The following is a 25358-nucleotide window of genomic DNA, read 5'->3' on the forward strand; positions in this document are numbered from 1 at the left end:
AGTTTGAAAAACACTGTGCTTTGGGGAGTAAGTTTAAGTGAAAACACTGCAAAAAGTCCAGCAGGAATCTCTTCTGTGCATGTCTGACGGAAATGAATGAAAGGTGTCTAAGGGAACAGCTGCACCTTTCTGCATGCCCCATGAATTTAACTGGCACTTACACTGACGTGCCTCATGGACTGTGTCCAGTGTGTGTGCATGTGTGTAATTCAAGAATTGATTCGACTAACGAGAATCTCCTTTTGCAAGAAATTCTGCATGCTGACCTAAACAAGCCGTGAGACCAAGGGGATTTCATCACCTCTGCAAGCTCTCGTTTTAAAACCATGAACAAGCAGTGAATATTACCTTCACTATTCCTACTTTGTGGATAGAAGTAGTCTGGGGAGTTATTAATTTGTGATGATGGCTGTAACCCATGCACTGGTTAAGTGGAAGCACCGGAATTTCAGTAAATTTAGGCCTTTTGCCTACGGTTTGGAGCTAAGGAGCCACAGCAGTATGCAAGAGAAAAAGTAGTGCTGGGCCAACAGTTACGAACCTGTCATTTTCATCAATTCATGGGAGGTGGGGGCAAATTAATACTCCAGTGAAAGAGGCTGGGGAGAGGGAGAATTTCAAATAATTTTATTACTGGAGAGTGGGCAGGGGTTCCATTTACTTTTTAAATGTAAAGAGAGCCAGTGTGGTGTAGTGGCAAGAGTGTTTGACTAGGAGCTGGGAGATCTGGGTTCTAGTCCCCACTCAGCCATGGAAGCTCACTGGATGACTTTGAGCCAGTCACAGACTCTCAGCCCAACCCACCTCACAGGGTTGTTGTTGTGAGAATAAAATGGAGAGGAGGAGGATAATATAAGCCGCCTTGGGTTCCTTGCAAGAGGAAAAAAGGCGGGGTATAAATGCAATAAATAAATAAATAAATAAATAAAGTAGGAGGTGGCCAAGGGGTCTTATTTATGGTTTTTTTTTTTACTCTAGAAATGCCGCACACGCTATTGCAGTATTGCAGGGCTATTAGCACAGAGGCTTTCAGCCAGCAGCACTTCCTGGAATGCTCAGGAGACCACATGACATCACACGGATCTGCTGGAAATCTCGCTGCTAAGAGCTCCACAATGCTGTGAGCAAGAATGGTGTTTTTAGAGAGTTCAGAAAGCTCCCCTCCATCTAAAGTTCTAAAATCTATTCAGGTAGGAAGAATTAAAATTACAGATTCTGTGATTTCTGGTGATGAGTCCCCAGAAATACTGAACTGAAACATCTCATCTGGCAAGAGTTTTCACCCTTCTCAGACATCATTTCCTTCTTCCCATCTACACATGGTCATTCTGGGAAAGGCAGAGGTGAGGAAGGAAATAACGTGGCAGGAACATTAGGAGGGTGTCAGAGATTTTCCATCAACCTGGTCTTTCTGAGATTTTAAGGAACTCTGAAAGAAAACTCTTGAGTTTTCTTGTGAATTATTTGAGAAAACCTGGAAAGACAGGGCCATTACGAATTTGGACAGAGAGATCTCACTCCACTATTTGATATATTTCTCTAACAATGGGAAATACCAACTATAAAGGTCAATACTATTATGTTTCATCATTAACAGGGTACATTTTATTTTTATGTACTCTACAATATTTAGCATTGGGAGACAAAGCATTACTACTCCCAATTTGCAGATAGAGAACTGAGGCTTGGAGATAGTGATGTGCCCTGCTGTCCATCCACTGCCTCTCATGATAGCTGGGTAAACACATTTTGGCTCAGTTTGGTAACTGGCCATTACTACCAACTTCTTCCCACTCTTGGATCCCCTGGCATGTGCAGAGAACCTGAGAGAGGAGAAAAGGGGTTGGACTTCCACTTTGGAGAAATGTGGAAGCAGCAAGAATCACTCTTCCTACTTCTGAACTTCCCCAAAGCTGACACAAAGTGTGAGATAGCCACTTTTGCCAGGTGGTAGAGAAGGTTGCGGTGAAACCATGCAGCTAGATTATGGGACGACAGGACATGGTGCAGGGTTTGCACTTTAAGAAATTACAAGCACCAAGTGGGTGGAAGGATGTATCCTGAGATGAAGAAAGTGTGAGTACATGAGAGCCCAAGAACAGGAAGGGTGGAAAAAAAAGATGTATAGCACTGGATTCTTTGCATCCAGTACTACACATCCAGCTACTGGGGAAAAGCCCTCCCTTACCAAATGCTATGAGCTCCATACAGAATACTCGCTTTGTACTTTATCCCCAAACTAAATTTCATCCCCAGTTTAAGAGGAGGAAGACTTGTTGGAGGAACTTGGAATATTCACAGTTTCTTTCTTAGGATTAAAAGGCATTAGAGCAGGCTTCCCCAACCTGGTGGCCTCCAGATGTACTGCAACTCCCATCATCCCCAGCCAGTTTGGGGGATGGCTTCATTAGAAAATGTGCCAGAAGCCCTCTTCATAACCAAGGAAAATCTATCAGCATTTGAACTGTTATATACTGACTGCCCTTGGTGGTTTTTACAGAAAGGCGGAATAAAAATACATGCAATATATCAGTAGGAAATAAGTATCAGAAAGGAAGCAGTAAAAAATAAAAATAAACCCACTAAGGAGAAAGAATCAATCTTGACAAGAATTGACAAGCAGGAAGATATTATTATAGGAAAATGTACAGAACATTATGTCCAGGAACTAGGAGTGACACCTAAAGCATTTTATTTTTTTGTCAAGAGCTCTTCACAGTTAATCACTCATGCTGCACTTTACAACTTCTCCTCTGTTGTATTCAAAGGGCTATACTAGAAACTGATGGCATCACACTATGCTGATAATGATTTTGCATATCAATATTCTGCTGGCAATTTTGTGTTTCATTTGTAATGTCACTTTCTATTTAAATTATATATTATTTTTCTAATATGTAATCTTATATATAAACTTCATCTTCAGTTTAGAGAGATTTAGGGTTCATCCAGTTGTAATTTATTGGGAATTTTCCTTAAATACTATATTTTAGAACAGCCTTCTTCAACCAAATGCCCTTCTGTTGTTTTGGACTACAGCTCCCAGCATTCCAATCCATTGGCCATGCTGGCTGGGGTTGATGGGTATTGATGTCCCAGTTCAGAGTGAAGACTTAACTGACTGTTTTCCTTTAACTTATATTCTTTAGAATTATTGTTTAAAATTACAATAATAAGAATTATTATTTTTCTAAACCTTTTTTAGAATTATAATTATACTATTCTGATATGATGACAAGGTAAATCCCGTAATGATGCATCACTTGGACATTTTTCAGTAAATTGGCCCATATGATGTTCTACCATCTGCCATGTTAAAGAGGAGATTCAATGAAAGTTTTTCATTGCAAACTTATTGTCCTTGTGGTTCAGTGGATTGAGGGTGAAATCCTATGGGGACAGGTGGCCGCCTCTGAACTCGGAGGTGACCGCCTATCCAATGCAGGGCAGGATAAGCACGGATGGGATCATTCCCTCCGTGCTTCTCCTGCTCTGAATTTGCAGAGCGGGGGAGGAGGCTGCCGGACAACACATGCTTCGTACTGGCATTTCCACCTTCCCCACCCTGGAATGCCCCATTTTGGCTGCTCTGTGCTCCTCTTCTGAGCATGGAGCTCGGGGCTGTTCCACGCTGCCTGCAGCGCGGAAAGGGGGGAAGGTGGGTTCTCCGGGAACTGACCTCACATCGTGGGCTCCAAGGTTGGTTCCCGGAAAACCAGATATCCTATGGCTATCATAGCCACTGACTAGCAGCCATAGGGTTGCTCCCCTCATGACTGTAATGCATTGTCTTACTCTACTGTAATTTCTAGTGCCCCTTCATGGATCACTGCCTTGTTGTGGCGAAGGGGCTTGCGTAACTCAGTGAAGCCATAAGCTATGCCGTGCAGGGCCACCCAAGACGGACAGGTCATGGCAGAGAGTTCTGACAAAATGTGGTCCACTGGAGAAGGAAATGGCAACCCACTCCAGTATTCTTGCCAAGAAAACCCCATGGAACGTATCACAAGGCTAAAAGAGATGACGCCGGAAGATGAGCCCCTCAGGTCGGAAGGTGTCCAATATGCTACTGGGGAAGAGCAGAGGGTATTTCCAAGTAGCGCCAGAAAGAGTGAAGCGGCTGGGCCAAACCCGAAAGGACACTCAGCTGTGGATGTGTCTGGCGGTGAAAAGAAAATCCGATGCTGTAAAGAACAATATTGTTTAGGAACCTGGAATGTCAGATCAATGAATCAAGGTAAGCTGGAGGTGGTCAAACATGAGATGGCAAGATTGAACATCGACATCTTGGGAATCAGCGAACTAAAATGGACAGGCATGGGCGAATTTAATTCAGGTGACCATCATATCTACTATTGTGGGCAAGAATCCCTTAGAAGAAATGGAGTAGCACTCATAGTCAACAAAAGGGTGGGAAAAGCAGTACTGGGGTACAATCTTAAAAATGATAGAATGATCTCAGTACGAATCCAAGGCAAACCATTCAACATCACAGTAATTCAAGTCTATGCCCCAACCACTGAGGCCGAAGAAGCTGAGGTTGATCGGTTCTATGAAGACCTACAACACCTTCTAGAACTAACACCAAAAAAAGATGTCCTCTTCATCATAGGGGATTGGAATGCTAAAGTAGGAAGTCAAGAAATCACCGGGATAACAGGCAGGCATGGCCTTGGTGTACAAAATGAAGCAGGACAAAGGCTAATAGAGTTTTGCCAAGAGAACACGCTGATCATAGCAAACACTCTTTTCCAACAGCACAAGAGGCGACTCTACACATGGATGTCACCAGATGGTCAATATCGAAATCAGATTGATTATGTCCTTTGCAGCCAAAGATGGAGAAGCTCCATACAGTCAGTAAAAACAAGACCTGGAGCTGACTGTGGCTCAGATCATGAGCTGCTTCTTGCAAAATTTCGGCTTAAATTGAAGAACGTCGGGAAAACCACTAAACCGTTCAGGTATGACCTAAATCATATCCCTGATGGATATACAGTAGAGGTGAGGAATAGATTTCAGGGATTAGACCTGATAGACAGAGTGCCTGAGGAACTATGGACGGAGGTCCGTAACATTGTTCAGGAGGCAGCAACGAAATCCGTCCCAAAGAAAAAGAAATGCAAGAAAGCCAAGTGGCTGTCTGATGAGGCTTTACAAGTAGCTCACGAAAGAAGGGAAGTGAAAAGCAAAGGAGAAAGGGGAAGATATACCCAACTGAATGCAGAGTTCCAGAGAATAGCAAGGAGAGACAAGAAGGCCTTCTTAAATGAACAATGCAAAGAAATCGAGGAAAACAACAGAATGGGAAAGACTAGAGATCTCTTCAAGAAAATTGGAGATCTCAAGGGAACGTTTTGTGCAAAGACGGGCATGATAAAGGACAAAGAAGGCAGGGACCTCACAGAAGCAGATGAGATTAAGAAGAGGTGGCAAGAATACACAGAAGAACTATACAGGAAAGATCTGAATGTCCCTGATAGCCATGATAGTGCGGTCACTGAACTTGAGCCAGACATCCTAGAGAGTGAAGTCAAGTGGGCCTTAGGAAGCATTAGTAACAACAAAGCTAGCGGAGATGACAGTATTCCAGCCGAGCTATTTAAAATTCTAAAAGATGATGCTGTTAAAGTGCTGCATTCAATATGCCAACAAATCTGGAACACTCAACAGTGGCCACAAGACTGGAAAAGGTCAGTTTACATTCCAATTCCAAAGAAGGGCAACGCCAAAGAGTGTTCAAACTACCGCACAATTGCGCTCATTTCACATGCCAGCAAGGTGATGCTCAAAATCCTACAAGCTAGGCTTCATCAGTATGCGAACCGAGAACTACCGGAAGTACAAGCTGGGTTTCGAAGAGGCAGAGGAACTAGAGATCAAATCGCCAACATTCGCTGCATCATGGAGAAAGCAAGAGAATTCCAGAAAAACGTCTATTTCTGCTTCATTGACTACGCTAAAGCCTTTGATTGTGTGGATCACAACAAACTGTGGCAAATTCTTAAAGTGATGGGAGTACCAGACCACCTTACCTGTCTCCTGAGAAACCTGTACGAGGGTCAAGAAGCAACAGTAAGAACCAGAGATGGAACAACCGATTGGTTCAAAATTGGGAAAGGAGTACGACAAGGCTGCATATTGTCACCCTGCTTATTTAACTTATATGTAGAGTACATCATGAGAAATGCCGGGTTGGATGAATCAGAGGTCGGAATTAAGATTGCCGGGAGAATTATCAACAACCTCCGATATGCAGACGATACCACCCTAATGGCAGAAAGCGAAGAGGATCTCAAGAGCCTCTTGTTGAGGGTGAAAGAGGAGAGTGCAAAAGCTGGTTTGAAACTCAACATTAAAAAAACTAAGATTATGTCATCTGGCCCTATCACTTCCTGGCATATAGAAGGGGAAGAAATGGAAGCAGTGACAGATTTTACTTTCTTGGGCTCCAAGATCACCGCAGACGGTGACTGTAGCCATGAAATTAAAAGACGCTTGCTCCTTGGGAGGAAAGCTATGGTCAACCTAGACAGCATAGTAAGAAGCAGAGACATCACCTTGCCGACAAAGGTCCGTCTATTCAAAGCTATGGTTTTCCCAGTAGTAATGTATGGCTGTGAGAGCTGGACTATAAGGAAGGCTGAGCGCCGAAGAATTGATGCTTTCGAACTGTGGTGCTGGAGAAGACTCTTACGAGTCCCCTGGACTGCAAGGAGGTCAAATCAGTCCATCCTAAAGGAAATCAACCCTGAGTGCTCATTGGAAGGACAGATAATGAAGCTGAAGCTCCAATATTTTGGCCACCTAATGCGAAGAGAAAACTCCCTGGAAAAGACCCTGATGCTGGGAAAGACTGAAGGCAAAAGGAGAAGGGGACGGCAGAGGATGAGATGGCTAGATAGCATCACGGATGCAATGAATATGAACTTGAGCACGCTCCGGGAGAGAGCGCAGGACAGGAAGGCCTGGCGTGCTATGGTCCATGGGGTCACGAAGAGTCGGACACGACTGAACGACTGAACAACAACAAAATTTCTAGTGGGATATTAGGAGAGAACTGATTATGCCTGTATTATCTAAGTTCCCTGTCAGAGACAATTCGTTTTATTTATCTTATTGTTTAGCCAATGTCATCTCTGTAGTTACTAAAAAGTTTGCTAAGTTTTTTTCTTTTGCAATTAAGTTGAGAGCCCAGTTAACATGTTCTTGATTTATCTAGCATTGATGGTATACTGCTCTCTATATCTCTGTATATATTTTTTGTATATCTTCTGTTCTCAATCTGGTCATTGGCCATAATAAAGAGATTTTATTTTTATTTGAATTAATTTTTCTAAAGACTAACAACTGCCCATAGAAAGGGCATTATACAGTGTGTGTCACTATGTGCTGAATTAAATCCCATCACTTTCAGACATCTTGAGATCGGTTGGCATTCTTTAGTACCAGGCTAAATATGGAAGTAGGGATGCCATCAAATTCTGCCCCAGAAGAATTTGGGTGTTGATCTGGGTTAAGCTATCATTGTCTAAAGAAACATGAGATCTGCAGACAGACATGACCTAATTTGCTCCAATGACAGTAATACATGCCAGTGTTTAGATGGCTCTGGAAAGCTGCACCCTGCATAGCAAGGAATAATTCAGAATAGCAATCTGTTTTAGCATCTTTCATATTTTGGTTCTTAACTGCTCAAGATGGCACTACACTCTATCATACAAAAGAGACTGATAATGAAAAGCCTGAGTCTAACCTCATGTCAGAGTTCAGAAAAGCAATTAAGGGTATAATCCTATGCATGTTTACACAGAAAAAAGCCCTACAACTCACATGCTGGCTGGGGAATGCTGAGAGTTGTAGAGCTTTTTTCTGTTTAAATACGCATAGGATTGCGCCTTAAATGTTTGGATAGTTGGACAGTCTGCCTATCACTGGTATGGATTGTGGACATTCCAAGAATGAGTTTCCTTCCGTAACAGAATCTCCTAATTTCTTTTTCTCTCACTCTAACACATGCATGTATGTTCGCACTAGGCTTCAGTATACAAACTGTAATTTTTTTTAAAAAAAATCTATATAATGATTGGAATATTTTGCAGTTGTCTGAGGAACATTCAACACTTTTGCAACACCACAAACATGAACATAAATCGTAGCATATTGATAAGTGTTCCAGTTATATAAAGGACACACAAATGTTATATCTAAAGGTAAGTAAAAGAGGCTTATCCCCCAAATTAAAGGATCAAAATAGACATTGAATTACTAGACAATGTGAATCTTCAGTTGAATATGCTATTACTGTGGCTAATTTTTGTAAGGTTTTATTTTCTCTTTGAAAGCTCAGGGGCCATGAAAATGTTCACAGACCCCTGATCCTTCTGCTTGTGCATTCCACCCCTTGCCTGTTCCTAACCATTGCTCCCCTGATCTTCTGCTGTTTTGGGAAGTGGGACGTATTCAACTGTCCATCCTATACTGGCAGCTTCATTGCTCTTACTCCATTTAAGCATCTCATGTGGCAAGGGATCATAAAAAGAACATTCAAATAAGTGAAATCAAGACTGGCTAATTTACAGGCCTACACCCTGACATGTATTTAATGGTGAACAGCATTTCAATTCTGATTATCTCACCTCACCTTATAAATTAATTATAACCTGAAGATGATTTCCATAAGAAAGAGACTCCACTGTCTTAGCCAAGAAGTGGCTTGAATTATTTTAAACAAGCACATCTCTTAATCACTACTTCTGTGAATGTATTTAATTCCTGTTGATTTTATAGCATTTGAGCAGTCTCTCTAAGTCCACAAGCCAGTGACACAGATGAGGTATATCCCATCCAACTGATAAAATGTTATCATTCTACTGTGGAAAGGGGAAACTCTCCTGGTCTCTGTCAAGGCAGATTTATGGCAGACCTTGTGAACTTACTGTCCAAAGGGCTGATGTGAGGATGTTAGAAGTCTGAAGAATGGGTGGGCTTAAAATGTCAGAGCTGTACAGATAAATGCTGCATTTGAACAGAATCTTACAGAATGATCACGACTACAGCCCTCACCCTAGAAGAATATTCTGGTATTATCTCCTCCCTAACCACACCGTTAAAATGGTTTATAGTGAAGCAAATCAGCTTGCAGTGGGTCTTGAACCAGTAACCTGGGGGTGGCTAACAGAGATTCTGCTTGTGTGCCACCACCCATTTTTGGCCAAAGAAGGGAACTGGAGGGAGGCCAGCCAAGAATGCCTACTTACACCAATAAGCCAGCATGAGCCAGGTGATACAACCAGACTACAGTAAAAACCTCTGGGTCAGCCATGCTCACATATTGTGACCATCAGGAAGACCTGCTTTTGCTGGCATCCAACACACAAATAAGTGAAATCATGATTAAGAAGGCCTCCTAAGCATGAAGTAAGAACCATGGGCAACATTGCTGGGGATTATACATTTTTCATTTGTTTATCTGTGCTAGCTTTCCTCAACCTGGTACCCTTGAGATGTGTTAGATTGCAACTCCCATAATTCCAGGACAGCACAGCCAAAGGAATTATGGGAGTTGTAGTCTGACTCATCTGGGGGTGCCAGGTTGTGAAAGGCTGATCTATGCAGTGGGAAATATATTCTGATGCCATAGAGGTTGGTGCTGGATAGGCTGGTGCTGAGGACAGCTTGACTTCAGTTGCCCCCCCCCCCCAATGGGATAACAAAACTGGATCTTAACTAAAGCCCCCATTGTTGTGCTCTCTGTTCTTGGCAATGCTCACACAAGATTTGTGGTTTCTATAACAAATCTCTTTTTCCCAGTGCACAAAAGGTTGAAAGCATGGAGGTTATAGCCCAAATACCAATTATGTTCTCTGATAATGAAGTGTCCCAATGTTCTATATTCTACAAGGAGACATGATCTGTATCTATTTTCAGCCAACATCTTCTCACACTACTATCTAAAAATAGGACAGCTCTGAACTTTAAATAATGGCTCAGAAAGGGTATTAACCTCTTTCTCACAAGATAGGTTTGCCAAGCTGCCGTTGCTCTCAACTTTACAACTTGTATTGTAAAATTACAGCTGTATCCTACCTTTAAACAGCAACCAGGTTATAATGTTCATCTGGGATTCACCTGATCTGCATAGCTACTACATTAAACTACATGTAAAAGCTTTGTCACAAGTGGTGCTAAGAAAACCTTTCAGGTTGTAGAGTGAATGTTGCTAATGCAAATTGGAAAGGGGAAAATCATCATTTTCAAATTGAATAACATGTTTATGATAAGTTTAAACTAATTTAATTGGCAATCTCTGTTTTTATGGATTCTATTGGAACATGCTTTTATGGATTTTTAATTGTATCTACTTGGTGTGATTTTTATCTTGTATGCCGACTTGAGAGGGTTCCTAGAGGAGGCGTAAAAATCACTTTAGACAGATCAAGGTGTTTTCTTCCATTTTACTTGCAAATGCAGTGAATTCAAATATTGCTTAGAGAGGAAGACCCCTTCTGGATCAGAGAAAAGGTGCATCTAGTCTAGATCCTGTTTCCCATAGTGAATTTCAGCCATAAGCAGGGCATGCAGGTAACAGTCCTCCACCATTGATTACCATCCTCGAGAACAGTATTTCCTCTAAACATTGAGGTTTCATTTCATTAACATGGTGAACAGCCATTAATAGACTTCTCCTCCATGAATTAGTCCCACCCACCCCTCTAAAACCATCTAGTCCAGTAGCCTCCACAGCATGTTGTGACAATAAATTCCATAGGTAAAGTAAGTATTGTGTGAACTAGTACTGGTTTTAGTATTACAATGTCCTTCTTTGGTGCATGGCTTAACCCCAACCCCAGTTAAACCAAAGTACTTCAAGGCAAATTTCTTTCAGTTCATAGACCTGGCCATTCTATGAACACTTTTTCAAGAATTTACTGTGCTGAACTCATCAGGTTGGATCCAAAGCTTCCATCCACAGAAGAAGTCTTCTGTGCCTGGAATGGTTCCTCCTGTGAATGGAACCTTTAAAACAATAATACTATATATATGTAGAATAGTCCACCATTGCCATAAGTAGGTTCAATTCCTATCATTTAAATGTGTTGTGGACCAGATTATTATTTGACAAAACATATCTAGATTCAGTTCTAAATGTATTTATCATACTCTAATAAGAACTTTCCTTTGGAAAGGCAGAAGGCTTTATTGAATTCCTTGTATTTGTTGCTTTGCTCCCTGTTTCTGTTGCTTTGCTCCCTGTTTCTGTTTTTGTTTTAGCCTGGATGCATTTTACTGAAAGCTATTGTTATGTACCCCCTTCATGGATCACTGTCTTGTTGTGGTGAAGGGGCTTGCGTAATTCAGTGAAGCCATAAGCTATGCCGTGCAGGGCCACCCAAGATGGACTGGTCATGGCAGAGAGTTCTGACAAAATGTGGTCCGCTGGAGAAGGAAATGGCAACCCACTCCAGTATTCCTGCCAAGAAAACCCCATGGAACATATCACAAGGCTAAAAGATATGACGCTGGAAGATGAGCCCCTCAGGTCGGAAGGTGTCCAATATACTACTGGGGAAGAGCTGAGGGAATTTCCAAGTAGCGCCAGAAAGAGTGAAGCGGCTGGGCCAAAGCTGAAAGGACACTCAGCTGTGGATGTGTCTGGTGGTGAAAAGAAAATCCGATGCTGTAAAGAACAACATTGTTTAGCAACCTGGAATGTAAGGTCAATGAATCAAGGTAAGCTGGAGGTGGTCAAACATGAGATGGCAAGATTGAACATTGACATCTTGGGAATCAGCGAACTCAAATGGACAAGCATGGACGAATTTAATTCAGGTGACCATTATATCTACTACTGTGGACAAGAATCCCTTAGAAGAAATGGAGTAGCACTCATAGTCAACAAAAGGGTGGGAAAAGCAGTACTGGGGTACAATCTCAAAAATGATAGAATGATCTCAGTATGAATCCAAGGCAAACCATTCAACATCACAGTAATTCAAGTCTGTGCCCCAACCACTGAGGCCGAAGAAGCTGAGGTTGATCGGTTCTATGAAGATCTACAACACCTTCTAGAACTAACACCAAAAAAAGATGTCATTTTCATCATAGGGGATTGGAATGCTAAAGTAGGAAGTCAAGAAATAACTGGGATAACAGGCAAGTATGGCCTTGGTGTACAAAATGAAGCAGGACAAAGGCTAATAGAGTTTTGCCAAGAGAACACGCTGATCATAGCAAACACTCTTTTCCAACAGCACAAGAGGCGACTCTACACATGGACATCACCAGATGGTCAATATCGAAATCAGATTGATGATGTACTTTGCAGCCAAAGATGGACAAGCTCTATATAATCAGTAAAAACAAGACCAGGAGCTGACTGTGGCTCAGATCATGAGTTTCTTCTTGCAAAATTTCGGCTTAAATTGAAGAACGTAGGGAAAACCACTAAACCGTTCAGGTATGACCTAAATCATATCCCTTATGAATATACAATGGAGGTGAGGAATAGATTTCAGGGATTAGATCTGATAGACAGAGTGCCTGAGGAACTATGGACGGTGGTCCGTAACATTGTTCAGGAGGCAGCAACTAAATCCATATCAAAGAAAAAGAAATGCAAGAAAGCAAAGTGGCTGTCTGATGAGGCTGTACAAGTAGCTGAGGAAAGAAGGGAAGCGAAAAGCAAGGGAGAAAGGGGAAGATATATCCAACTGAATGCAGAGTTCCAGAGAACAGCAAGGAGAGACAAGAAGGCCTTCTTAAATGAACAGTGCAAAGAAATCGAGGAAAACTACAGAATGGGCAAGACTAGAGATCTTTTCAAGAAAATCGGAGATCTCAAGGGAACGTTTTGTGCAAAGATGGGCATGATAAGGGACAAAGGAGGCAGGGACGTAACAGAAGCAGATGAGATTAAGAAGAGGTGGAAAGAATACACAGAAGAACTATACAGGAAAGATCTTAATGTCCCTGATAGCCATGATAGAGTGGTCACTGAACTTGAGCCGGACATCCTAGAGAGTGAAGTCAAGTGGGCCTTAGGAAGCATTAGTAACAACAAAGCTAGCGGAGATGACAGTATTCCAGTCGAGCTATTTAAGATCCTAAAAGATGCTGTTAAAGTGCTGCACTCAATATACCAACAAATTTGGAACACTCAACAGTGGCCACAAGACTGGAAAAGGTCGGTTTACATTCCAATTCCAAAGAAGGGCAATGCCAAAGGGTGTTCGAACTACTGTACAGTTGCGCTCATTTCACATGCCAGCAAGGTGATGCTCAAAATCCTACAAGCTAGGCTTCAGCAGTATGTGAACCGAAAACTACTGGAAGTACAAGCTCGGTTTCGAAGAGGCAGAGGAACTAGAGATCAAATCGCCAACATTCGCTGGATCATGGAGAAAGCAAGAGAATTCCAGAAAAACGTCTATTTCTGCTTCAATTGACTATGCTAAAGCCTTTGATTGTGTGGATCACAACAAACTGTGGCAAATTCTTAAAGAGATGGAAGTACCAGTCCACCTTACCTGTCTCTTGAGAAACCTGTACAAGGGTCAAGAAGCAACAGTAAGAACCAGACATGGAACAACCGATTGGTTCAAAATTGGGAAAGGAGTACGACAAGGCTGCATATTGTCGCCCTGCTTATTTAACTTATATGCAGAGTACATCATGAGAAACCTGGGTTGGGTGAATCACAGGTCAGAATTAAGATTGCCAGGAGAATTATCAACAACCTCAGATATGCAGATGATACCACCCTAATGGCAGAAAGTGAAGAGGATCTAAAGAGCCTCTTGCTGAGGGTGAAAGTGGAGAGTGCAAAAGCTGGTTTGAAACTCAACATTAAAAAAACTAAGATCATGTCATCTGGCCCCATCACTTCCTGGCATATAGAAGGGGAAGAAATGGAAGCAGTGATAGATTTTATTCTCTTGGGCTCCAAGGTCACCGCAGACGGTGTCTGTAGCCATGAAATTAAAAGATGCTTGGTCCTTGGGAGGAAAGCTATGGCAAACCTAGACAGCATAGTAAGAAGCAGAGACATCACCTTGCCAACAAAGGTCCGTCTAATCAAAGCTATGGTTTTCCCGGTAGTAACGTATGGCTGTGAGAGCTGAACTATAAGGAAGGCTGAGTGCTGAAGAATTGATGCTTTCAAACTGTGGTGCTGGAGAAGACTCTTACGAGTCCCCTGGACTGCAAGGAGGTCAGATCAGTCAATCCTAAAGGAAATCAACCCTGAGTGCTCATTGGAAGGACAGATACTGAAGCTGAAGCTCAAATATTTTGGCCACCTAATGCGAAGAGAAAATTCCCTGGAAAAGACCCTGATGCTGGGAAAGATTGAAGGCAAAAGGAGAAGGGGATGGCAGAGGATGAGATGGCTAGATAGCATCACCGATGCAATGAATATGAACTTGAGCACACTCTGGGAGAGAACGGAGGACAGGAAGGCCTGGCATGCTATGGTCCATGGGGTCACGAAGAGTCGGACACGACTGAACAAGAACAACAAATTGTTATGCTCATGCACCCAACTTCCAAATGGTGAGAAGTTTCAGGGGTTTCAGCACTTATTTGGAGTTCAGTTTCCTTAGAAGGAATTCACTGGAGACTTCCTACGTTTCTGTGCTATAAGGTTTATTTACATATATAGCAACTGAGCATAAGATGAGGGTCTATTCCAACAGATTCCTGCTCGCCATCGGATGTCTACTGGGACCCTCTGTGCAAAGAGCAAAGTCATCTTGTTCCTTCCTTTCCTCTTCCAGTCCCAGCATGGACTGACCTGGTTCAAACAACATGACAGCCCATAGAGAGTTAATTTACCCTCAAGGAGCTGCGGTGTGTGCTGCTAGCCATTATGAATATGGGGGTTGTTGTGTATGTGAATTTAACTGATGGGGGTTATTTGAGGGTTAAACAACTGCTACACATACAGCTTGCTTCTCATCCCAGGGTCAAATTAGCACATTCATTAGGGAGGGGAAGAGAAAGGTAACCTGCCTTCTAGAACAGTCTACTTAGGTCTATATGTGAGGACAGCCACCAATCAGCTAATCTCCAAAACAGTATGGAATCTGCCAGGCTAAAGTTGTTCAATGAGTTTGACCTGTTCTAACAATTTATTTTCACAACCAGAGTCACAGATTCAGGGTGAGGGGTGGGGATCCTCGAAAGATCATTCAGTCTAACACCAAAGTTGTAACACCACTGAAGACTTTTCAAATTCGAATGTTTTATCTGTTGCTATTTTTTGTTGTTAGCCATCTTGGGCTGTTTTAAGGAGAGGCGGAATTAATAATAGTAATACAACAATAACAAAAAACCCTACTGGTGCAGTGGTATACACTGGGGCGGCGGCAACATCAATCCTGTCATTATCATCAGGAAACTCTTGGAAGGACTTACATAGCTATAATTCTGGTATGACATTTTCAGTCAATATTTGGCTTCACACATTTGCTGATACTGAGCCATCCACAGCCCATTCAGCTGATTCCAACTTGTTGGCATGGACCAAGCTAGTTGCTTCTGGACTTGAAAAATACTCTGGTTGTTTGGAACATCTTTCTGTTTTTCTCCAACAAATTAGGCAGCTTTCCTCATGTTCTGTTTATTTTGGAACGAAAAGCACAATTTTAAATTTTCCCCATAAAAATTCTTGATGGGATGGCACATGGAAATGTGCCAATCTATTTTAAATGTAAGAAATTTAGGAAGACCATTTTATTCTGGCAGGCTTTTGTTGTATGTGGTGCATCATGTTTTTATGTTTCACTGTTAACTGCTGACTCTGTCCCTGTCTCCTTGTTTGATTGTTTTATATTGTTGTTTTTATGAAATTGTAACTTTTAAATTTGTCAGTCATAATTAGTGGTGCTTTTATATGTTTTATTAATACAGTTACTTAGAAATCTTTTAATAGGCAAATAAATTTTCTACCATTACCTTGCAGGAAATATTCAGAAATATGTTGTGTTCAAATTACTATGATTTCATATAAGCAGAAGCTTAAGTCATTCAACTTGCTGGATATACTTCATCTCTTTTACAGCAAATATTTTGGTAAGAACATTCTTAATCCATCATTACCTGGAATATCGGATGGTGTATTAGCAACTTGTTCCTATGAGCTGCTTTGGTGCCAAACAGACATGTGAGGTTAGGTACCATTTAGGTTTCATAAAAGAGACTGTAATAGGGGCAAGATTCAGTAAAGGTTCACACTTGGATACATTCAAGGTTAGCCTGGAAAAGAGCATTTGCTGTCATTGGTGTTTTTTTTACAGCTCATTATAGCTGTGTAATCAGCTATAGGACAGACACACTGTTTTTGAAGCAAAGGGTTCTGTGTGTGGCATGCATAGCTAGAACCTAGGGCCATGTAAATGTTGCTGGGAAGTGCCCTCACCCCGTGCCTGGCTTGTCTGGCTGCAGGTGGGGCTGTTGCGGGTGGGGAGGAGATCGAGACTTGGGCGAATGTTGGCTCTTAGCCATATTGGCCTGGCTTTGGGTTTTGTGCCTACCCCACACCGCACGTGGGTTATGGAGTACTGTGTGTATATGGGTAGCATCCTATTTGCACTCCCATCTGGTCACATAACTGTATTGATGGCTCCGGGCGGTCACTCCACTGGGGGAGAGGACAGGTGAGCATTCATAGGCACTGTTTCAGGTGACTGGTAAGGCCCGAGGCTTTTGGCTCTGGGTTTTGTGGCCCCAGTCGGGAGATACGGCTTGCCTCTGAGGCCGACCCTCCTCACCCACTTGGGTTCCATGGCTCGGGGTGGGGTGGGGTGACAGAGGAAGGTCTCCAAGCCCATAATTGGGTATGTCAGATGGGGGTAATGGTGGACACCTCGCCCCAGACAACGAATGTCTCATTCAATACCTGTCGTGATTAGCTTGTTTGCTGCATGTCCGCCGGTGCTTCCTTCGCAGATTATAATATCTCAATAAACGTGGCCCTGTTTTATCCCAAATCTATTTGTGTTGTCTCGTCATTTCTCCGCCCTTATCCACCTGCAATAATTACATGTGGTCTGAAACACAAGGGATGGGGGTACTGTCCCAGCTGGTCCTCTCTAAGTGATGGTCCTTTGCAAAGCACCAAATCATTATGTTGCTTCCAAGTGCAATATGGCTCCATTGGCATTCATGGTTCCAGGGTTTGGGGGGTTGTTGTTGTTTTGGCCAAAATAAGCTACTATGGGTAGTGAATAGATAAATATGAAGTATACATAGTAGTATATAGAATGCAGTATGCATGCATGCCTGTAGTAATCTCTCTCTTTCTCTCCTTCCCTCTCTCTTCCTCTCTCGCTCTCTCTCCCCCTCTCTCCTCCTCTCTCTCTCTCTCTCTCTCTCTCTCCCCCCCTCTCCCTCCCTCCCTCTCTCTCTCTCCCACCCCCTCTCCCTCTCTCTCTCTCTCACACACACACACAGGAACTGCAGCAAAATGTTGTATACCCCTTAAGAGAAGCTAATGGCTCCAGATAGCTTTACTTTGGGGTGGTTCCATTTTGCTTCCAAACTGATAGGGATTCAGCTACCTATTAGAGAAAATGATACAAATACAGACTCTATGTGTTCCTTCAGCAAACTGACAGTTTATGTCGGGTATGCATAGCATTAAAGAGAATTCCTACTCATTATGATTTTAATGAATTGAATTACAATTATTTTAATAATGAATAGCTGGGTTCCCCCCCCACCACCTTACCATCACTTAGCAATGCTTACAGATTCCAAGCACGGCCTGTCATAGTAATCACTAATTGCTATAAAGAACACGGGGTACATACAAACCTGTCTTTCTGGCACTTCTAGTCAAAGAAAGAGCCCGCTTGTTTCTGAACATCTGCAATCTAGACATGTATTTCAGATATACTTGCACGTTATGATAAAGTGATGCACTAAATAAATCTGAAGGAAAAAGTGATTGGTTAAGGATCACTTAAAAGACCCTGCAGCTCAATTTAAAACCAGTCCATCCATGTAGCATGAGCAGCTGCCAGCATTCTTGGCAGCAGAGTTTCACTGAAGGTAGACCAGAAGAGCTGCACGGGATGTACGAAAGTTCCGCCACGGATCTCGGGCAGGCCGAATGCCAGCGCATTCAGCCCCCCGAAATCGGTGGCGGAACGGCCCCCCGCCCTCCCCGGGATGGGACTTACCTTAGGCGGATCTTCCTGGCGGTGGCGGCTCCGGCAGTGGTTTGGCGGTGGCGGCGGCGGCGGCCGGTCTTCTGACCAGCTGCCGCCGCCGCCATTTCCAGGTAAAAAAAAAACAAAAAACAAAAAAACGTGATAGGCTACGTAAATGTTTACATAGCCTATCACGGCTGATTAAAAAAAAACAAAAAACGCTACGCTATTTGTGTTCCCCTTATTTTCGCTGTCTTAGTCTACGTAAATGCCTATGGGCGCCGCCATTTGCATACGCGCGTTTTTTGTTTTTTTTTTAAATCAGTCATGATAGGCTACGTAAACATTTACATAGCCTATCACGGCTGACTGCAGGGACGCAAACGGCGGCGGCTACGGCCGCCGCCATTTGCGTCCCTGCTAGCCAGCGGCCGGATGTTCGGCCGCTGGCGGAGCCGGCCGGCGGCTCCGCAGAATCCCTGCGGAGTGGAGCTGGCTGGCCAGGATTCCGGGGGGGAGGGACGGAGTGCCTCCCCCCCAGTATCAGCATAATCTGCGAACAGGTAAGTGACTTTCGTACATCCCTACGAGCACAAGTGAAAGAAACTGCTTTTTCCAGGTTGTGTGATTCAGAAAGTGAAAGAAGCTGAAGTCTGGAAACAGACTCAACATTTTCCCCTCATGCCTGCTTTTTCAGTTCTACAGAGCACCATGTTCTTTTTATGAAGAGCAGCAGGGCAAGTAATGGCAAATATGGGCACTTACATTTCCTACAGTGTGGTCCTACAATCGGCAAGTACAGTCATGACAGAGTCCCCCCCTCCCATCTGCTGTTTGCAAAACTACACTTGAAAACAGTGTTTTCTGGGCTTAATCAGAGCGGTCACCTCATGGAGTGTGATTTTTGTCTCAAGTAACTTGATTCATCCATCAACCTTGCCTTCCCCCACCATTCATAACGTGTTCCTATGGTTGGCTTTTCCTTTTTCTCAATGAAATGAGGCAAAGTAAAATCCCCCAAACATTAATGACTGTTCCTTGTCATGAACATTTTCCATAGCTCAAGAACTGAATGAAGTGTCTGATGAGAAGCTGCACTGAAAATAATTTCACTAAGTACAAACATTATAAACAGCTGAAATCATAGTATAATTGCAGCAAAAGTAGCAGTGACCTGCTAGAGGTAATGTTGCATAATAATTTCAGTTCTGTTGCTCAGATTTCCAGCTGCCTACCTCTTGCAGAAACCATTTCATTTTCACATTGCTATTGTTGTTTTTAAAACATGTTTTCTTCAATGTGATTGTTCGCTCACTGGTATTTTTTCTAGGTGCCACTCTAAAAAATGAATTGTCTCTTTTGATGTGCAGGAGAAATAAACTTTTGTTATCTGATAAATAGAAAACTTAGTTTGAAAAGGTTAAAAAATGTAGAGCTAAACATTTCTAGATATGGAAGTTTTAGCATCTCTCATTCCATATTGGATCTTAAAAATAATAAGCATGACATTTCAATAATGCTAACAGAATATGCTAAAACACGAAGAAGGAACTTACTCTGCAGGGGCCATTAGTTGGATAAAATGCAGAAAAACTGATCTTGTCCAGGTTGCAAAGTCCAATAATTGGTGGATGAGTTCAGATTACTTAAACTGGAGATGGGACATGTGGGACTGTGCACACCCTGCCCCCAAATGTCACCATACCCTGACTATATCAAAAATCTTTGCATGTCTGGGTAGGAGCTTATAAACATGTTTGGCTCAATGCCCTTAGAGAATCCCCCTGATTTTTTTCCAGCAAGATCCACCATTCTATATTTAATTTCATTTATTACATTTTTACACACACACACACACACTGTTTAATAATCAACAGTAATAAATCCCAGGACCTATTGAAAATATTGCTAATCTGAATCCTGCCCCTTATTTTGGGGAACTTTTTCTCTCCCTGCAAAAGAGGCATCATTTTTTCTGCCTCTTTTGCAGGGAGGCAGAGAATTTCAGACAATTTTCTTCTTGAGGAGAGGGACAGGGTTTTCACATACCTTTTTTTTAAGTGTAAGCGATTCTTGAGGGGTCATCTTTCTATTTTTTTTTTTCAAAAAAACATCTCCTGCACTTGCAGGAGCCCGGGACTCTTCTCCAGCTGGGGGTTCTTCCTGAATGCCTGTTGGAGAGGGTGGGGTCACATGGTTTCCTGGGAGTTCAGAAAAAAACTGCTGGGCTAGAGAAGAGTCCTGGACTCCTGCAAGTGCAGGGGGTGTTGTTGTTGTTTTAAATAAAAAATAGAAAGAAGGGCCCTCAAGAATTGTGTACACTTAAAAAGGTATGTGGAAACCCTGTCCCCTTCCTCAAGAAGATTCTCTGAAATGCTCACCTCTCCCAGCCAATTTTTCCAGAATTTTCATCCCCTCCCCCAAATGCAAAAAATGGAAGAATCAAAATTTTCAGCACAGCACTAATTGAAAACCCTATCATATGCTGTCACACACCTGAGGATAAGGTATTAACCTTAATGCTAAAAAGATGGCAGTGTTCTTGGCAAGTGGGCCTCACTGGGGAGATTGTTCCATAATTGAGGGGCCACAACTGAGAAGGCCATCTTCATTGTTGCAACCCTCCAAATATCTCTTGGAGGAGACATTCAGAGGAGGGCCTTGGTTTATTAACAAATCTAGCCTTGATAATGCTTTTTACCAGGTTCTCTAGAGGGAAAGGAGGATGGTTTTAGTGATACATTAGATTTTTTTATACAGCAGTTTTAAGGGGGGTCAGTAGAATGGAACAATGGAACTCTCATCATTTCCCCAGACCTGCTAGATCTAAGCCACCAGGGTGGAAGATGGGGTGGTGGTTTCACTGGGTTTTTCAGCCCCGTGGTATCCTTGTTTTTACCGTCTCCACCCTCCCCCACTGACAGTAATCACTGTGCGTGTGTTTGTGGGGTGGGGGTGAGCTTTCCTTGGCCTATCTGGGGAAATAGAACAGCTTTGTATCCAACTGCAGAACCAAAGCAGGCTCCTCCCCACCCCTGTAATGCCCAGTTTTGGGGACAAGTTAGATCCCACCTCCCTGGAAATGCTCCTTTTCAGTGGCCTCTACTGATGTGCCATCCTAACCCCTTACATCCATCAACATTTGGAGAGTTAGGATTGCACTTTTAGTCAGTGATTCAAGCAATTCCATAACCAAATTGTTTAAAAAATAAAATAGAAGACCACATGTATGAGAAATTCATTTCAGTTCATTTTTGATCAGGATTTATCCAGTTTGCACCTTCTGGACTGAACACAGACTTGGATGCAATCTGTGGTCACAGTCTGTACATATCCAAGCATGCAATGTGAGTCGTGGACCAAAAAAATGTGTTTGACAACAGGTGTACATTTGAAAAATGCACATGAAAAAAGCGTACGTTTGGAAAATGCACACAAATATGTTTTAATCAGTGGGAGGAGACTGTATACATTTCAACAATGTACACAATTAATATGTACATTTGGAAAGATACATGTGAAAGTATGCATGGATTTTCCAGTGAAAAGAAGAAAAAACCAAAGCTCGTAATCTGATATGGACTTACTTCAGACTGATGATGATGATGATGATTACTATTATTATTAAATTTATTAATCGCCCATCTGGCTGGTCACCCAGCCACTCTGGGCGATGTACAACATACAATAAAACAGTTTAAAACAATAAAATTCTACAATAAAAACATTTTCTAAAATACCCTAACCCACCCCAAATCCCTGCCTGAACAACCACGTTTTTAATGCACGACGGAAGCTCATTAAAGAGGGGGCATGACGGAGTTCCCTAGGGAGGGAGTTCCACAGAGTGGGGGCCACCACAGAAAAGGCCCTCTCTCTCGCCCCACCAGTCTAGCTGTCCTGGCTAATGGGACAGAGAGAAGGCCATCCGAGGCTGATCTTGTTAAGCGGCCTGTCTGGTGCTGCTGGAGGCGCTCCTTAAGATAGGCTGGGCTGGAACCATATAGGGTTTTAAAGGTCAAAACCAACACCTTGAATTTGGCCCGGAAAACAACTGGTAACCAGTGCAACTCCTTCAGCACTGGAGTGATGTGATCTCACCGGCGGCTGCCTTTAATCAGGCAAGCCGCTGCGTTCTGTACCAGCTGCAGTTTCTGAACCGCCTTCAACGATAACCCCACGTAGAGCGCATTACAGTAGTCTAAACGAGAGGAGACCAGGGCATGTACTACCGATGGGAGCAGATGGTCGGGAAGGAAGGGGCGCAGCCGCCGTATCAGATGGAGTTGATACAGCGCTGTCCGGCTCACAGCTGACACCTGAGCCTCCATGGACAGCTGGGAGTCCAAAATGACCCCCAGGCTGCGGACCTGGTCTTTCAAGGGTAGCCGTACCTAGGGATGTATGAAAGGGACTTACCTTGTCCCGCAGCTTCCTTCGCGGTGGGGGGGAGGCGCTTCGCTTCTCCCCCCGAAGTTCAGGCGAGGGGGGGGAGGCAACCCGCCTCGCCCGGCCGAAATTCAGGCTGGGGAGAAGCGGCCCGTCTCCCCGGCCGCGAAAGAAAAAGTGAAAAAAAAACAACCCCAAACCCCGTGATAGGCTACGTAACGATTAACGTAGCCTATCACGGCTAGATTTCCAAAGTCAGCCGTGATAGGCTACGTTAATCGTCACGTAGCCTATCACGGGTGACTTAGGGGGGAAAAAAAAAGCGCATACGCAAATGGCGGCGCCCATAGGCTACATTAATCATGGGTGTGTGTTTTTGTTTTGTTTTTTACTTTTTTATTTTGTAATGGCGATGGCGGCAGCCGGTCGGGAGACTGGCCGCCGCCCCTGCCCCCGACGAAACGCCACCGAATCGCCGCCGGGACCCGCCGCCAAGAGGGACATTGGGCCATGGTAAGTCCCATCCCGGGGGGGCAGGGGGCCGGCGGAGAATTTCCCCAACACTTTCGGGGGGGGCGAATGCCTCGGCGCTCGGCCTCCCGAAGATTCGTGGAGAAATTCTCCGCCATCCCTATCCGTACCCCATTCAACACCAGGTCAACATCCCCCAACCTCCTCTTGTCTCCCACCAAAAGTACCTCGGTCTTGTCAGGGTTCAGCTTCAGCTTATTCCTCCCCATCCAGCCACTCACCATCTCCAGACATTTGGACAGGGATTCTACAGCCAACCTTGGTGAAGATTTGAATGAGAGGTAGAGCTGCATGTCATGCGCATATTGATGACACTGCACCCCAAACCTCCTGATGATAGCCCCCAGTGGCTTCACATAGATGTTAAATAGCATCAGGGAGAGGATGGAACCCTGTGATACCCCACAAGTAAGTGGCCACGGGTCCAAAACCTCCTCTCCCAGAGCTACCCTCTGGTACCTGCCGGAGAGGAAGGACCGGAACCACCGCAATACGGTGTCTCCACTGCCCAACCCCTCCAGGCGGTCCAGGAGGATACCGTAGTCAACGGTATCAAAAGCCGCTGAGAGGTCGAGAAGAACAAGGAAGGAGCATTCACCCCTATCCAGAGCCCTCCTCATATCATCCACCAAGGCGACCAAGGCCGTTTCTGTCCCATGCCCAAGCCTGAAGCCCGACTGAAATGGGTCTAGATAATCAGTTTCTTCCAAGTGTGCCTTCAACTGCACCGCCACCACCCGCTCAATCACCTTACCCAAAAACGGCAGATTTGAGACTGGGCGAAAGTTGTTCAAAACTTGAGGATCCAAGGAAGGCTTCTTTAAGAGCAGTCTTATCACTGCCTCCTTGAGGGCTGATGGCATCACTCCCTCCTCAAGGGAGGCGTTCACCACTGCCCTGATCCCCTCACCCAGTCTCTCTCTGCAGCCCATAATGAGCCAAGATGGGCAAGGACTGAGCTTTGAGACGGAATTTGGAGAATTTTGGTGAGCTTGAGTTTTGCTGATTCACTCTAGGGATGTTAGAGAAATCTGCCACGGATTCAAATGAGGCCAGATTCTTTGGAATCCAGCCTCCGGAATCCTTAGTGGATCGGCCCCACTTACCTCCTCTCCAGGAGGATTCCGTGTGGAACAGCTCCGGCTGCTTGCTCCTGGACCCGTCCCATTTGCCTCTGCACCGATCGCCATTTTTTAAAAAATGGTGATCGGCAGGATGTGCCCATAGACTTATACGCAAACTAGAGCTGTGAATCTTGCGTATAAGTCTATGTGTCCATTCACGGCTCTAGTTTGTGTATAAGGCTATGGGCACACCCCACCGATCGCCTTTTTTAAAAAAAACTGGTGGTTGGCGCGGACGAGAACGGGACGGGTACAGCAGGTAAGCGGCCCTCAAGCCGGGCGGCTCCATGGAATCCTCGTGGAGCGGAGCTGCTCCAGAGGATTCCGGGCAGGGGGGAGGAAAGGATCGCCTCCCCCCCCCCCCAGCAGATTCCCCACCAGAATAGATGGTGGGGAATCCGTACATCCCTAATTCACTCATCTTTAACCACACCTCATAAGTAAATGCCACCTAGCTCTCAGGGCTGTTTACTTTTAAGTTGATCTGTTAGCACTAAATAGTGATGCTGGTAAAATTCTCCTGAGGGCTTGAGCTCACTTCAAAGGAGAAGAGAACTTTACATGCTTCTGAATTCTTCTCCAGCTCAGATTGACAAGAGAAATATTTCCTAGATGATCATGCAACATGCTTACCTCCCTAAGTGGATCGTTGAGCTCATTGAGAATGCTCTCCTCATCGAAGATCTTGCCTTGGTAACGGTGCTCATAATAATCATGGATCTTCTGACGCATGTCGGCAGGTAGTTTGTGAAATGACATGTACTGTTCCACTTGTTTGTACTAGATGGGAAAAAATGTAAAAAATATCAATGCAAAAGTATCTGAAAAATATAAGCTGATGAGCCATCTAAACTGAATTGCTAACTAACAGGAGAAGAGGAGGCTAATTGATAGTTATTAGCAAAGATAGTAAAATGATAATATTTAACTCTATATTTGAGACTGCTCAAGGTTGTAGGCTAATAACCTGAAAAGGACTTTTGCTAACACACTGTGGTATTGAATATTTTTTTGCTATTTTGTGGTTTTCTACCTTTCTATTTTGCAGCATTTTGGTTGGTCCTAAGGAAGGTATTGCCCTACTGTGGATTTTGGAATTTTTCTTATGGACCAACATGGCTGCCTTTGTTCTTATGTAGCTTTTGGGAAACATCCTTGA

The 25358-nt window shown here is 43.7% G+C and overlaps 1 protein-coding gene across 1 annotated transcript in view; it reads right to left on the reverse strand.

Moving 5' to 3' along the window:
• Nucleotides 1-25358, reverse strand: part of HCN1 (hyperpolarization activated cyclic nucleotide gated potassium channel 1) — a 309640-nt gene that overhangs the window by 51834 nt on the left and 232448 nt on the right. Inside the window, exon 5 of the mRNA XM_084832057.1 lies at nt 24833-24979. Coding sequence (XP_084688183.1) covers nt 24833-24979 — 147 coding nt within the window. The remainder of the gene's footprint in view (nt 1-24832; nt 24980-25358) is intronic.

The sequence above is a fragment of the Heloderma suspectum genome, chromosome 2 (genome assembly GCF_057233095.1).
Source record: "Heloderma suspectum isolate Gila_16-S chromosome 2, 16-S_ref, whole genome shotgun sequence".
Lineage (NCBI taxonomy): Eukaryota > Metazoa > Chordata > Lepidosauria > Squamata > Helodermatidae > Heloderma > Heloderma suspectum.